At 41.4% G+C, this 13,267-nt stretch overlaps 2 protein-coding genes across 3 annotated transcripts; one reads left to right on the top strand and one right to left on the bottom strand.

Moving 5' to 3' along the window:
- Positions 1–332: 332 nt before the first annotated feature.
- Positions 333–12,857, bottom strand: Dh44 (Diuretic hormone 44). 2 transcript variants are annotated; one of them, NM_141665.3, is made up of 5 exons: positions 12,828–12,857; positions 7,341–7,548; positions 3,898–4,020; positions 1,316–2,056; positions 929–1,238 (listed from the first exon to the last, which is right to left on the bottom strand). In NM_141665.3, exons 2-4 carry the CDS (start codon positions 7,545–7,547, stop codon positions 1,316–1,318), a joined length of 1,071 nt encoding a protein of 356 aa, NP_649922.2. In that variant the 5' UTR covers position 7,548; positions 12,828–12,857; the 3' UTR covers positions 929–1,238. The 2 variants fall into 2 exon arrangements, with proteins under 2 accessions (NP_001097725.2, NP_649922.2); NM_001104255.3 differs by lacking the exon at positions 12,828–12,857 and adding an exon at positions 10,171–10,487 and having other exon boundaries at positions 333–2,056.
- Fst (Frost) lies at positions 4,885–6,061 on the top strand. The gene has a single exon (NM_079570.4). The coding sequence runs from the start codon at positions 4,912–4,914 to the stop codon at positions 5,770–5,772; it is 861 nt and encodes a 286-aa protein (NP_524294.2). The 5' UTR covers positions 4,885–4,911; the 3' UTR covers positions 5,773–6,061.
- Positions 12,858–13,267: the final 410 nt, after the last annotated feature.

The raw sequence follows: 13,267 nt of genomic DNA, 5'->3' as shown, positions 1-13,267 counted from the left end.
GGGAATTGGGTCGGTGCTTAGTTAAGTTAATTAAACGAAATGTTTTGTAATTGAATGTCATGTCAATGCCTCATGATTTTATTTTTTAAATAAGTATATCCGTACATACGTATAATTTTGTATAGTATATAATTTTCTTATATTTTTTGTTTTTTTTTTTTGCAATTTCATTAGTTTAGCTTTTTTGAAAAAGGACTTTTATTTACATACACGTAGGGCAATCAATTCGTATTAAATTTATTAATGTACAGAACGTAACGTTTAAATGGTTAATTTGCTCGGTAAATTCCTTGTTAATTTACACAACACGTGGCGTATTCATGTATCGAAGTACTTGCTTGGGTAATATTTCTGATTTTGATCTACGTTAAAATCGTTATTTGCAATTTGTTATTAGTTATTCGTAATTTGTAATTCGTTACTCGTTACTCGTATGATTTGGAACCATTTGTCGCCTGATAGCTTTAAACTTGAACCCTTCAACAGCGCAAATTCAATAGTGACCAAATGCAGCTTTAACGAAAAGAGTGTGTGAACAGTACTTTCGGCACTATGTTAATTCTATTTGAGCATTTTTTTGTTTTGTTTTGCACAAGTTAAAGCACAACGAAGCAAACGTAATGAACATAAAAACCGATTTCCGCCCGCGGAGAATGTAAGCCACAATTAATAGTTGGTAAACAAGTTTTGCTTATGTGGATAAAAACGTGAAAATCCCATTTGACTAGTCAATATTGCATGCGATTGATTAATTAACGTCGAGCGTTAAAACAATTTTTTAAATTACACATAGATCACTATCAATTACGCATACATGCAATTACGTTTATAATCCTTAGCAGCATTGGTGTATTGGCTAAAGTTTCGGCCATTTCGATCTAGAGTAAAGTATCTAGTAGTATGCACGTTAGCATGGGTATCTATGTATGTTTCACATTAATCGGGGACTTTATTTTCAACAGTATCTGTGAGAGAGGTAGCATAAATCGTTACATACACCGTTGGTTATTTTCGATAAAATAGAGTTCAAATGCGAGTACATCTAGCAACGTGGGAGTAAGTTTGTCATCAAGGGAGTATGTGCACACACAACATGCCTGCCTTGTAGCCAGCCATTAGGAACCGTCGATTTGCATTAATAACCTTCCAGCACTCAGAAGCCGTTGGGTGCCCCTATCGCATCGTATCCGTTTCGGTATCGGTATCGGTATCTGTGTCGGTATTACATATATCTGTAACTGCATATGCATCTGTATCTGTATCTGTATCTTTATCGTATCTGTATATCTGTGTTTGCATCTCAATCCCTACTTACTTAATTAACGTTATGCTGACTTTTGTGAAAGCGGTAGGGAAAGGACCAGGGCACGCGGTCATTTGCATTAACCACCACCAACTCGTTTGGTTCCTCATTGGCCCAGTTGGGCTTGTCCTCCAGCACCTCGAACCGTTCCAGACCCAATCCCACACCCATTCCCAGGCCGAGTCCCACACCTTCTGTTCCCACGTCATTGTAGCTATCCTCGCCCTCATTGTCGCCGTCATCCACATATCTCGCCGGGTTTTTACTGGCCCCATTGCCATCGTCGTTCTCATGATTCGTTTCGTTGGCTTCATTTCCGCTGACCCGATGCCTGGCCAGACTCATTCCGGCCACGTCCAGTGGTTTCTTCGCATAGCTGAGCAACTGCAACTGCTTTGGGAGTGCCTGGGATTGTGGTCCAGTCGATGCTGATTGCTGGGAGTCCGCAAACTGTAACTGTGACGACTCCTTGTACGGCGACAGGGCCCATCCGTAGCTCCACAGTTGGCTGGGGAAATGCTTCCACGGCAGCAGCTGTTGACGGTCCAGCTGCTCCTCACGAACTGCATCCCTTTCCCTTTCCCTCTCCCTCTGCCTTTCCCGCTCCAGTTCCCGCTCCACTGGCCACTGCTGGCGGTAGCGCCTGCTCACCTTGGGAGCCAATCCTCCTGCTCCCGATCCTCCGCCTCCTCCTCCTCCTCGCAGCACGACCCTCTTGCCCACGTTCTTCAGGATGGCGCGATTCAGTTCGACCTGGACACAAGAAAGGTAACACGGTTCACATAAAGTTAAGTAAAGTAAAATGCTGTTAACTGCTGTAAAATGGTTGACAAATTGAAATGGAAGTGGGGTAAGCCCGGTTCTCCCTTATCCCCATGGATTTTCCATGTACTTTTCCCGGCAAAGGGAAAGCTAAACTAGATTGACATGCATGATGGATGACCACATTCAATTTGGATCACAAATCAAATGCCAGTGCGTTATTACATTAATCGAGGATGAGGTATGTGGCACGATTACATTTTAAGCACTTTAAGATACTTTAGGAGCAGCTTTAGTTGCTAAACTGAAAAGCCACCAGATACTTTGCCTAATTACTTTATAGTTACTTTAAGTCTCAGGTGCTTGTATAAAACATACTTTAATATTTAAAGCCAAGATGATTAATCGTTGGAAATGTATTTATACCTTTTCCTATCTTTTAACTTAATACTCGGTTTAGCTTAAATCCAATTTAAGTGTAAATGCCAACTTGCAGTTTTCACACCTTGGAAATTCCATTCTTCTAGTGCTTTGGATATTTATTTAAATTTCTTTCTGTTTGCCAACCACTTTGCAGGTCTTTTAAAGAGTCAGGTGTTTGCATTGAGCTGGGGATTCAATGTCTAACTCGTAAGTTCGGGTGACATTGCATTTTTCCCTTTATATTTTTGGCCATGTGAAAGTCTATTTTCATCTGCTGGGAATAGTGCACAAACCGAAACGTGATCTATTCCTTTAAGCTGTGAATAAGTATGTCGATTCATTTTGTTTGCATTCAAATTCAAGTGGTGAATGCTATTTCAGATATCTAGCTCCATCCTAACTTTTAAATACACGTTTCTAAATGTAACTTTCCTTTAATTGTGTGGTATTAAATTTGACAGCTTGCCGTTGAAAACCTCATTTTGTTTCTTTGAAATTTCACTTTAATTTCACTCCATTTTATTTCCCTTTTATTTGCCAGTCTAACCCAGGTGTTTTCCGAAAACATTATGCCTGCTGAAGCTCATCTTTCTCCGATTCGGATTGCTTTCGGGATGCATGGATTAATTTATGAAACCCCTTTGACAAATCAATAATGTTATCTGGCGTATGTGAATAGGTAGGTGGGCATGCGGATAGGCACATCCATGGATGAACATGACCCTCTTTAACGGAAATTCGTGGGAGGAAAGGTGAAGCTATCAAGGCAAATCGTTTGAATTCCTCGTATTAAAACGTTTGATTTTTTTTGTTTTTAACATTTTCGTTGGCCTTTTTGTCTTTGTGTGTGCGCCTTTGGGGGATCGGAACGTTTTGGTAACCAAATAAACTCGCTTTGTTACCGAGCAAAAATATTTGCGTTACACATACGCCATGTTGGCTTTGTTTTTGGCACTGAGCCGCATGCATATACGTATGTATATTTTTGGGTGTCAGGGCCATCCGATGTGCTTAAGCCTCGATTTCGGGTTCGCCAGGATGTTGTTTACATTCCAGGAGCAAGTAGGTGTGTGGGCTGCACAGAGTCTTACCATTTGGGTCCTTTGGAAATTTATTAGATTCGCTAGCTGCGATGAATTAAAAAACTTTCTGCACCTGCGTTTTATGCGTTTTTATGGCTTTCGAAAAGTATTTCTCATCAGGCATTCTAGTTTTGATTAGCCCGCTACATTTTCATTTATACCTTGCAACGCGACCTACTTTCATTCCCCTTAAGACGCGGCATTGTTCTCCGTTTGTCTGGGCCATACGAAGCCAAAGTTTTGTTTTACCCTCCTTTGCAGCTTATTAAAAATACTTGGCCAAGTGGTCAGCCATCCCCGTTTAATATTGCAGAACACGAGACTGACCTGGCGGGAGTTCTCCTTCATTTGCCTGCGTGCGATTTCCAGGAGCAGACGCTGGCGCAGCACATCCAGCGGATTGACAATGGACAGCGATGGTTTGTTCCTCTTGGCCAGCAGAAAGTCATCCTAGAACGAAATACATACATATTTAGTACGTTAGATTCGCTGTTTGGCTGGAAGAAGTTTCCCAGCGCATGGCATAATAAAATCCTGACGAGGTAATGCAAAAAGTTTTAAGTCCCTGTGTTTATATACAGTTCTGTGCTCGAAGTTTATTCTTTTTTTGTTTTGTTTGTTGATGGAAATTAAAATTATTATTAGCATCGATGGTGAGCAATCTTAAGGGCCTCGGCTATCGCATATTTTTTATATCACCTTTTGTTTTTCCCACAATTCGGGAAATTATCGTTACACAAAATCTTGCAAGCTTATCGGTGTGTTGTTCTACGTTTTTTCCACGATGATCAATTGGGAATTTCGTGATAACAGCTCTTCACTGATAAGTGTGAAAACTTCAAGCTAATTCATGACTCACACGTAGCCACAAAATAAAATTCAAAAACAATTACCTTGGGGGGGCGGTTAAAAAACACCTGATACTATCACTTTACGATCCGCCCAACAACGCATATCGCAATTTCTTTACACCACATGAAAAAGGGGATTTGGATTTTGCTTGATCATAAAGAAATTACCCGAAATTTATACAGAGTCTGGACAGGTGCTTCTTTGGAAAAATTTAAATATTATCTTTTATTTGTTGGTGTTCCTTCCAAGAAGTATTTACGTATCCTAAGTTCAGGGCAAACAGTAAACAACCAATCCGAATTCATGTTCAGATAAATATGATAATTACGATTATTGTTGGTCTGACTATCAGACAGGTTACCTGCGATTAGATAAGAATGTGGCAGTGTGAGGTCGAAATGTCTGGCAGTGAATGGAAGTGGTTATCAGCTTTCTATAAAAGCTATGTCCATCTGCAGAACCCGGTAGTATAATCGAAACAATAGCGAAATGAAGGTCCTAACTCTTATCCTCTTCACTGCCTTGGTGGCAGTGGCTTCTGGCCGCCCCAATGGCGGTTGGTTCGGAAATTTTGGCAGCAACTGGGCCAGGAGGTTCGGTTGGGGCTCCGGTGACGATGAAATCGTGCAGGAACAGAGGTGGAATAGCCAAAATCAGTGGAATCCAAATGGCAACGGTCAGGGTCAGTGGGATGGCGAAAATGGTCAGGGACAATCTCACGGAAACAATCAAGGCCTCGGCCAAGGAAACGGACACGGAAACAACCATCATGGTCATCATGGCAACAGTCATGGTCATGGTAATGGTCAAGGCCACGGTGGACAGCGCCCTCCTCCACCACCACCAACGGATCTGCCTGAGTTGACCACCGAGGATGATGTGGTATCCACCACGGATGTTACCAGTCCCGCGGAGGAGACCACTCTGGCACCCGAGGTTCCAGAAGAATCTACCAGTCAGGCACCAGAGGAAATCACCACCGGCTCTGAAGAAGGCAGCGGTTCCTCGGAGGACACCACCACCCTGGCCCCTGAAGTTCCGGAGGAATCCACCACTCAGGCACCGGAGGAAAGCACCACCGACTCTGAGGATGGTAGCGGTTCTGAGGATACCACTCAGGCTCCGGAAGAAACCACCACCGAGGAGCCTGAAGAATCCACCAGCGAGGCTCCCGAAGAATCCTCCAGCGAGGCGCCCGAAGAATCCACCACAGAGGAGCCCGAAGAATCGACAACCGAGGCGCCTGTAGAATCCACAAGTGAGGCACCCGAAGAATCGACGACCGAGGCTCCCGAAGAATCCACAAGTGAGGCGCCGGAAGAATCCACTATCGATTCTTCAGCGGTCTAGGAAGTTAGTTTCATTGTTACCAAGGTTTCTGGTTCATTTTCTCAATAATCGTTTAAAATTTGGCGTTTCCGAGTAACAAGGTTATTAAACAAAGCGTTATAAAACGAAATATGGTGCAAATATTAAACTGTTATAGCTAAATTATTAACATGTTCTCCCAGAAGAGCGTAAAACCATTTCTAGGGTTAGGATTGAAGCCTCATGAACCCACATCGTGTTATTATGTCACGCACTCGCCATTTAGTTTTATAGCTCCAACAATCTGAACAATTAAAACAACCGAAAAATGAAAAAATCCCAAGTCACGTTTACTTATATGACATTACTCAAAACTTTAAGGTTCTAAACGCATTATAATGCTTATCACTTAATTGAACTTTCGCTTTCCGAACCATGAACATTGGCTTTTTAAGCGTTGCGAGCCGATGATAAACTGATTGATTGACGTACATACATCAATCAATGAATCGCTACTTGACTGATTAGTTGGCCAATCGACCCTTATCGAAACATACATATGTATGTACACATGCCCATTTGTTCGAAAGAACATATGTTTGTGCCCAACGATGTGTCATTTATGGTGGTACAAATGGAAAATTTCGTAATTGGCCTTTAACGTCGCCTCGGGGTTGTATTTTTAATTCTGCCCCCATCATAAAACATCATTTCATTTCTTTCAGTAAATAAAATTAAATTGTTTACGTGTCCTTCGCATTTACGTGCTTAAATCTCCAATTTGGCAAACGAACTTGCCTCGCACTCCAATTCCAGCGAATAAAGAATACAGAATAAAGAATCAACTTAACAAAATTCGAACTTCTTAAAAAGCAGTGGTAAAACTTTTGATTGTGGACAACAGGAGTTGGCCAAGACAAACAGCATGTTTGGTTTTCTTTTTTTCTTCCTTGACGTAAATTTCCATTTGTTTTTTAAAACATAAAAAACCCATAGACTCAAATCAATTTTGTTGCCATGTTCGTGTGCGTTTGGGAATTTATACGATCTTTTTGTTCGACCGAAGAAGTTTTACATTGAGGTATTCGAATTGGTCAAGTGCCTAGATTAGATTGTGGCCAAAATTCAGATCGAGGTACCAATAATGTGGTATTGATTTCGAGGAAATCGGAGAATGAAGATTTGCCACTACTATAAAATGCCTAATGTACTTCCCATGTATGGATAACTCTTGATAAGAGCTTAATCTTTTAGCAATTTAATATATCCGCGCTAAATAAACTGCGTATGAGATATTTTTCAATCTATTTGGTTTTAAAGGGTTGTGCGGAACCCTTTGCGGTCACATTTTCTGGCTTCTTGTAAAAGTTAACGCATTGTGGCGAACAATGTGTCAATTTATGAACCGAGTGAATGGAACCAATGAAGGTTGTCAAAGGAGCGATGAAATCGCCCGTTTGCGAACTGCCGAGCCAATAATTGAATATGCATTCGGAAAACATTCAAACAAGTGACGCAAAAACTGCTGTCACTCACTCACAAAGGGAGACAGCCAGAAAGAAATGCACACCAATGGCCAGGACTATGCCCATGCCCATGCCCATGCCCACCTGTGAGTTCCGTGTTCCATCCGGGTAGTCCAGAGGATATCCGTTTGTGCGGCCGCTTCCGCCGACCTCCGCTCCACCCGCTGCCGCTCCCGATCCTCCTGCAGCTCCTCCTGCTCCAACTGCTCCTCTTTGGGCCGTGCAGACGAGCCTTGTGGCACACAGTAAAGTTAATAACACCGGACAAAACCACGCTGTGGCTTTCATCATTCTGCAAAAAAGGAGGAGAAAAAAAAACGCACAGTTGCATGGGTCAGTGCACAATTCATAGATATGCATGTAACGCCAACAGTTTCAGCATAAAAAAATAAATAAAAATCTATCAAAATGAATGAAGAACGTGAGTATTAGTGTATATATCATATCAACCAACTCTGCTAAAACTATGCATATTTATTTACAGTACTATAGGTTATAGGGTATGCAAAGTACCATACGCTATGCAAATTTGATCTGTTCATTTGCGTGGAAAATTAAGCTCATCTGTGGCTATTATTTTTTGAATATTTTCCGAGCCACTGTCTTGTGCAAACTTTGACCTCCGCCGTTTTCCCACTGGAATAGAGTGAAAATAAAATGCTGACAGCTAACCTGTGAAAAATGCGAAATATTCTGACAACAAGAAGTGCTCTCATATTTTATGGGTCACGTAAATATGTGGTACTTCTGAATGTGGCAGTGTAGTTCTTTATGTACTTCCGAGTATGCACCTATATATTTACATATGTATGTATATCAATCCCATGTCCCTCTGGACTCTTCAATCAGTTGGCAACTGGAGTCGGGGGCAATTTGCACGAGGTGCACAGAGGAAATTAGGTTCTAAATTGAAGACGGCGACGAGTAAACGGCAGCACAACTAGATTATTTTCCTGTTGCACAGCTAAAGTTACCAGGGGAAAAGTTATTTCCAAAAAGAGGAAAAGGTGCTTAACTTGGAAAGAAAAAGTTCAAAGATACTTTAGGCACATAACAGCCCATGAAGATACTCTACTAGAGTATCATGTATCTATTAGATTGTTTCATTTTCTTAGCCGCAGACAAATAGGTGATTTTTCAAAGTCTAAAGTAATCCCTGGAAGAGCATTCACCAATTAATTCAACATAAACGAACGTTTTTTTTACTTTTGATCTATAAACAAACCCGTGTAAATGCATAATTAAATGAAAACCCTTTGGCGCTTTCAGGAGTTTTTTTTTTTTTTGTCCTCCTTTCAGTTTCTCCCATATTTATTTAACATATTTTTCTTTCCCCTGGTTTTCCATCATAATCCTTTCATGAGGTCACTTTTAATTGCGTAGAACAACTGAAAGTTTCACTTTGGTTTTCCCACACCGACGCAATGTAAAGCAACCATTGTTCTCAAAATGAAAGTTCCCTAATCCAAGTAACTTTGTGTAGCTAACAAAATTAAGTAACAATTGCCACAACAAGGAAAACTTCTTGCAATTTAGTGTGTGCGTACGTAAAAGTTTGAACTGCCATAACTCAAATTTCTGCATTACACAAAATTAGGTTTAACATTCCTAAATAATTTATAATCCCAAGAGCGATGGCAGCTCTAAAGTTAAACACAAATTGGCAATTTTTAAAAAGAAACCAATTTCATTACAAACTCTGTGCAAGTGAAATTTACACATGAGTTTTCGGCAACTCATCAGCAACTCAAAGTTGCACTATGAAAACCTCCCCATTTTGGGAATTAAGTCGGCTCCTTTGTTTTCGGTGAGGGGGAACGGGACATACAGCTCATATAGCACCTGTCATCGGGAGCATTAGACATCGCAGATAACTAAGTGCTCGAATGGCAGCCGCATTAGTCCATGCCGGCAATCACATGTCATATGGATGCCATTCGGCGAACGGGGATTTACGAATCCGCATCTGAATCCGGTGGAAATCCGTGGGTGTGTGGGTTGCTGGCACTTTCGGCAAACGACAATTGATGGCTATTGATTTCCCCTAATAGATCGCCTAAATGCTGGAGAGAGATGTGATGAATCTATTCCTGGTAACAACCATCGAAGTTGCAACGGAAATTGCAATCCAATTGAAATAGGGATCCCGAGGGGAGTGAGTAGTATTCCCCAGCCGATATAATGAATGAATTTTCTTACATTCTTACTTTTGAAGTTGAACAAATATTGATTTTGTGAAAGTAATATGGAATTCAAGGCAATAAAACTGCCCTGCCCCACTGAGGATTGTGCTCCTGACAGCCATTGTCATACATTTACTGGGCGACTCTGGGACTCGGAGACGGAAATCGTGATTGCCCAGGGCTACTTGCCAGGACGTCCCTTCTTGTTTTATCGGCAATTCAAAGGGCGGACCGCGGCACAAGGAAATGAAATCCCTGCTATCTATGCCACCAACTCGAGATATTTACATGCGTATGCAAATACGAGTATGTGAAAAGTTTTCCAGCTCTGGCCGCTTTAAAGGCCGTAAATCCCATTTGATTAGGCCGTAAAAAAATCAGCACAAAAGGCCAATCATTTGGGAATCTGCAGCTCAGGGGTGGAGCAAAGAAAATTACCAGGTGTGATTGCCGACCTTTCGCTAAGCTTGTTTGCAGTCTATTAGGTTTCGTCGGTGTGTTGTTACCTGAAACCGAACACAAAATGCAAAACTAATTAGCCTAAACGTTCTTCGGGCCATCAATCAAGCTTGCCGCCACCTTTTGGGCCATTCAATTTGCGCCACATTTCCGTTGAGGTTTTCGCCCGAAATCTGATATGTTTTCGCCAAAAAGCCAAACACTAAACACCAAACTCAAAAACATAGAAACAGCACTCTTTCCCAAAATTATCACATAAAAGAAGAAATCACCTTATCAGTGGTAATTGCCTCTAATTTCGCTGGATCTGCGGAACTCGGATGCACACTCGACGGATTGATTTATGACGATCGAGATACTGGATATTTCGCGTGGGTTTTCGAATTGTCTTATTTTGGGAAAGAGCCCCCCTACTTTTATGGCTTGTTTATCTTTTTTCTAATTTATTTTATGTATTCACGCGTCGCGTCGCGAAACGTTAACTGATTCGGAATCTTGAACTGTTGCTGTAGCTTGTGGCTTTGGTTCCTCTGATGGATTTTCACCCAGCATCGAAATCGAGGGTCGAACGCAACAGGCTGACGACGAGCGGAGGACTCACGGAGTATAGCGATTACGGCGTGTTTTTATATTGGGCGCCACGAGGCGCCCACACGAAGTGCCGGATCCGAAATCCGAGCACGAAGTCCGAGGCGTCAGGACGACAGGACGACGGATGTGGGAGCCCGAAGAACTCGGAAGGCAAAGGAAGGTGCTGAAGCCACGCGACGAGTTATGAATGAAAACGTGCGGGTACGGCATGTTGCCAGGATGATGGAAATCGCTCCGGAATCAGATGAGGCGGGTCAGACCGCGTCGTTTCGGTCTGCAATCCTCACTAATAAATCACCAGGGTGTGCGAACGCATTAGGAAATTGACGGATTGTTGCCAGTGGGTGACCCGAAGCCCCTTGGTTTCGAAGTGGTGATGGTGACCTCCCACAAATCAGGTGCTTCAGCAACATGTTGCGCGAAGCCGCAACCCCGTCAACTCTGTAATTATCGAACTCAATTAATATTTAATGAGTTTTATTTGCACATTAATTGTTCGATTTAAAAGTGACGAGGATGCGGACTCCGGAGCACTCGATGTCATGTCAAGAGGTGCTAACGTGGCCCGACATTCCGCTAGGACGGCAATCGGGCGTTAAATTGCTCGCCATAAATCCGTCAAACGTTAGCCACAGGGATCCCTGGCCAGGAGATGGATTCCACGCAGGAGGTGCTCTGCCTGCTGGGTGTTTCGTCTTATTTTGGACCAATCAATTTTTATTGGGATATGCGAAGGCTAACAGAGGCCGATATCCTTTCTATTTAGGCTAAGAAAAGCAGCAATCATTACTGCTGATTACCTTGAAAACGAATTCAATTACCATTTATATCACATTGCTATCCACATTGTACACACAGCCAGATAAGCAATTTATAATTTGGGACCCCCCAAACTTTTCATGCCATCTACATCAACTAGTTTGGCTAGCCCACGCATCACTCAAAAAAAGCAACAGTGTTGCCAGCATTCGCAATTGTCCTGCGTCCTTGGGCGCGTTGATCACCCACTTTGACATACTTTTTAATTGCTTGGAACACGTGTCTTCGCCTTTTATGTATGCAGAATGTGCATGCGTCGGCTTGTAATTAAGCACGTAGGCAAACGCCTCCATTTCCTGCCCAGCAGGATGCTTTATGGCTGATTGAATTCCGTCAAAATGCCACTCCCGCCAATTTATACGTGCTTTTATGCGAGCTGTAATGCTGTTTTGGTAGTGCGAGGCAATTTTAATTTACTTTTAATTTTTAATAGAGCAACTAGTAAAGTCTAGCTACTTGCCTGATTACTTTTGCTTAGGGATTCAAGAAGGAAAGGATATCCATAAGGGTGTAAGATGCAACCTTGTACTTGGTTCTGTACACCCATTAATGAATATGCTTATTAAGTTCAATCCCCACTCCAGTGCCCACTCGGAGCCAGAAATTTCTTTTGTCCAATTTGCGTAACAAGTCAATGACTCAAGAACTCGTCTCTGGACACCCCTTTTTCTAATAGCCCATCAAGGATTTGACAGGCGACTAAACGGTAAACGGGCATTTAATGAGGAGCAGAAAAGGCAGCCGCCTCATTTCATCCAATTATCCTTGTTATGGGCAGCCGATGGTCCCATCCAATTATGCGCGATTTGACGATTGTGTGAGTGTCAGGGAACTTGGTTTCGGTCAAGTTTAATCATTAATAATTAGGAATGTCTTTATTGATTATTAAAGAGGGACATCACGCCGCCTTCAAAACATTCAATTAACAGTGTTATCAAGTTTTTCGACCGCAATATTTGGCTTCCAGTTGGTTATCTTTGAAACGCGACTAAGTGAGCGGATTATTCTTTGAAGCACATCAATTAAATCAAGTTACGGACCATTTAGGCAAAGCGAACAAAAATCAAACAGCAGCAGAAGTTAGCCAAAAAGTTTGACCAATATACATTTCGGCTAATCCCAGAAAAGTTTTTCCAACTTGTTTCATCTTTGAGCCGCTTTCGACTTACTGAATTTACTGCAAACGAAACACACTTATGTAATTTCTAGTAATTTGCTAGACTTCTTGACATTTGCGACGCTCTTCAGCAAATAAAATTAACGAAAGGTAAGCAAGTAATATTAATTTGCTTGACCTAATAAAGCCTTAGGCCAATCGTATAAGCCATTATTTTGATAGTAACATATTTTTGTATTTCAGTATTGATTGTTTCATGGTTTTGGTAATTACGAAAACCGCTTTCCTATGTTATACATGATTTTATTAAAATATCAAAACTTTCCCTTGTTCAACCCATTTTCCACTATCTGAACCGCTTTATTGCGAATTTCTCCCAGTTCAATGGAAATGTTTACATACCAGAGCGTTCTATAAATTGGTAGATATTAGTTTTGTTGACTAACCCATTTTTTTTTTTTTGATTTTCGGCTGATGTGTGCCGTGCGCTTTCAAATTTACAGACTTTTTATATTATTCACCAATTTACGCCCACTTGATGCTGTGCAAATTTGATTCACGAGCGTTTTGTTAGTTTTACTGGGAAATACTATGAGCTGATATTAAAACGTAGGAATTCGGTTATAAGTTTATATTCTCAAAACCAAAACGGTTCAGTTTACTAGACTAAATAGTTTTTACATTACGCTGTACAATTTTTGACAGGAAATCCAAATTTCTTTTCTATAATAAGGGCTTACGTTTTTAAAAATGACAAATATTTATTTATATTAGCAGTTAAATTAAATACAACATTGTGGTAAAAGTATTGAGCATTATCTACTTTGCTCTTTAAATTGACT

Source organism: Drosophila melanogaster, chromosome 3R (genome assembly GCF_000001215.4).
Source record: "Drosophila melanogaster chromosome 3R".
NCBI classification, from domain to species: Eukaryota; Metazoa; Arthropoda; class Insecta; order Diptera; family Drosophilidae; genus Drosophila; species Drosophila melanogaster.
The sequence above is the reverse complement of the archived record's forward strand: the minus strand, read 5'-3'. Positions and strand labels throughout refer to the sequence as shown.

Coding starts and splice junctions, on each gene's coding strand:
- Fst (NM_079570.4), top strand. CDS start 4,912: ATGAAGGTCCTAACTCTTATCCTCTTCACTGCCTTGGTGGCAGTGGCT.
- Dh44 (NM_141665.3), bottom strand. CDS start 7,547: ATGATGAAAGCCACAGCGTGGTTTTGTCCGGTGTTATTAACTTTACTG. Junction 4,021..7,340: donor ATGGAACACGGAACTCACAG/GTGGGCATGGGC, acceptor ATTTCGTTCTAG/GATGACTTTCTGCTGGCCAA. Junction 2,057..3,897: donor TGAAGGAGAACTCCCGCCAG/GTCAGTCTCGTG, acceptor TCTTGTGTCCAG/GTCGAACTGAATCGCGCCAT.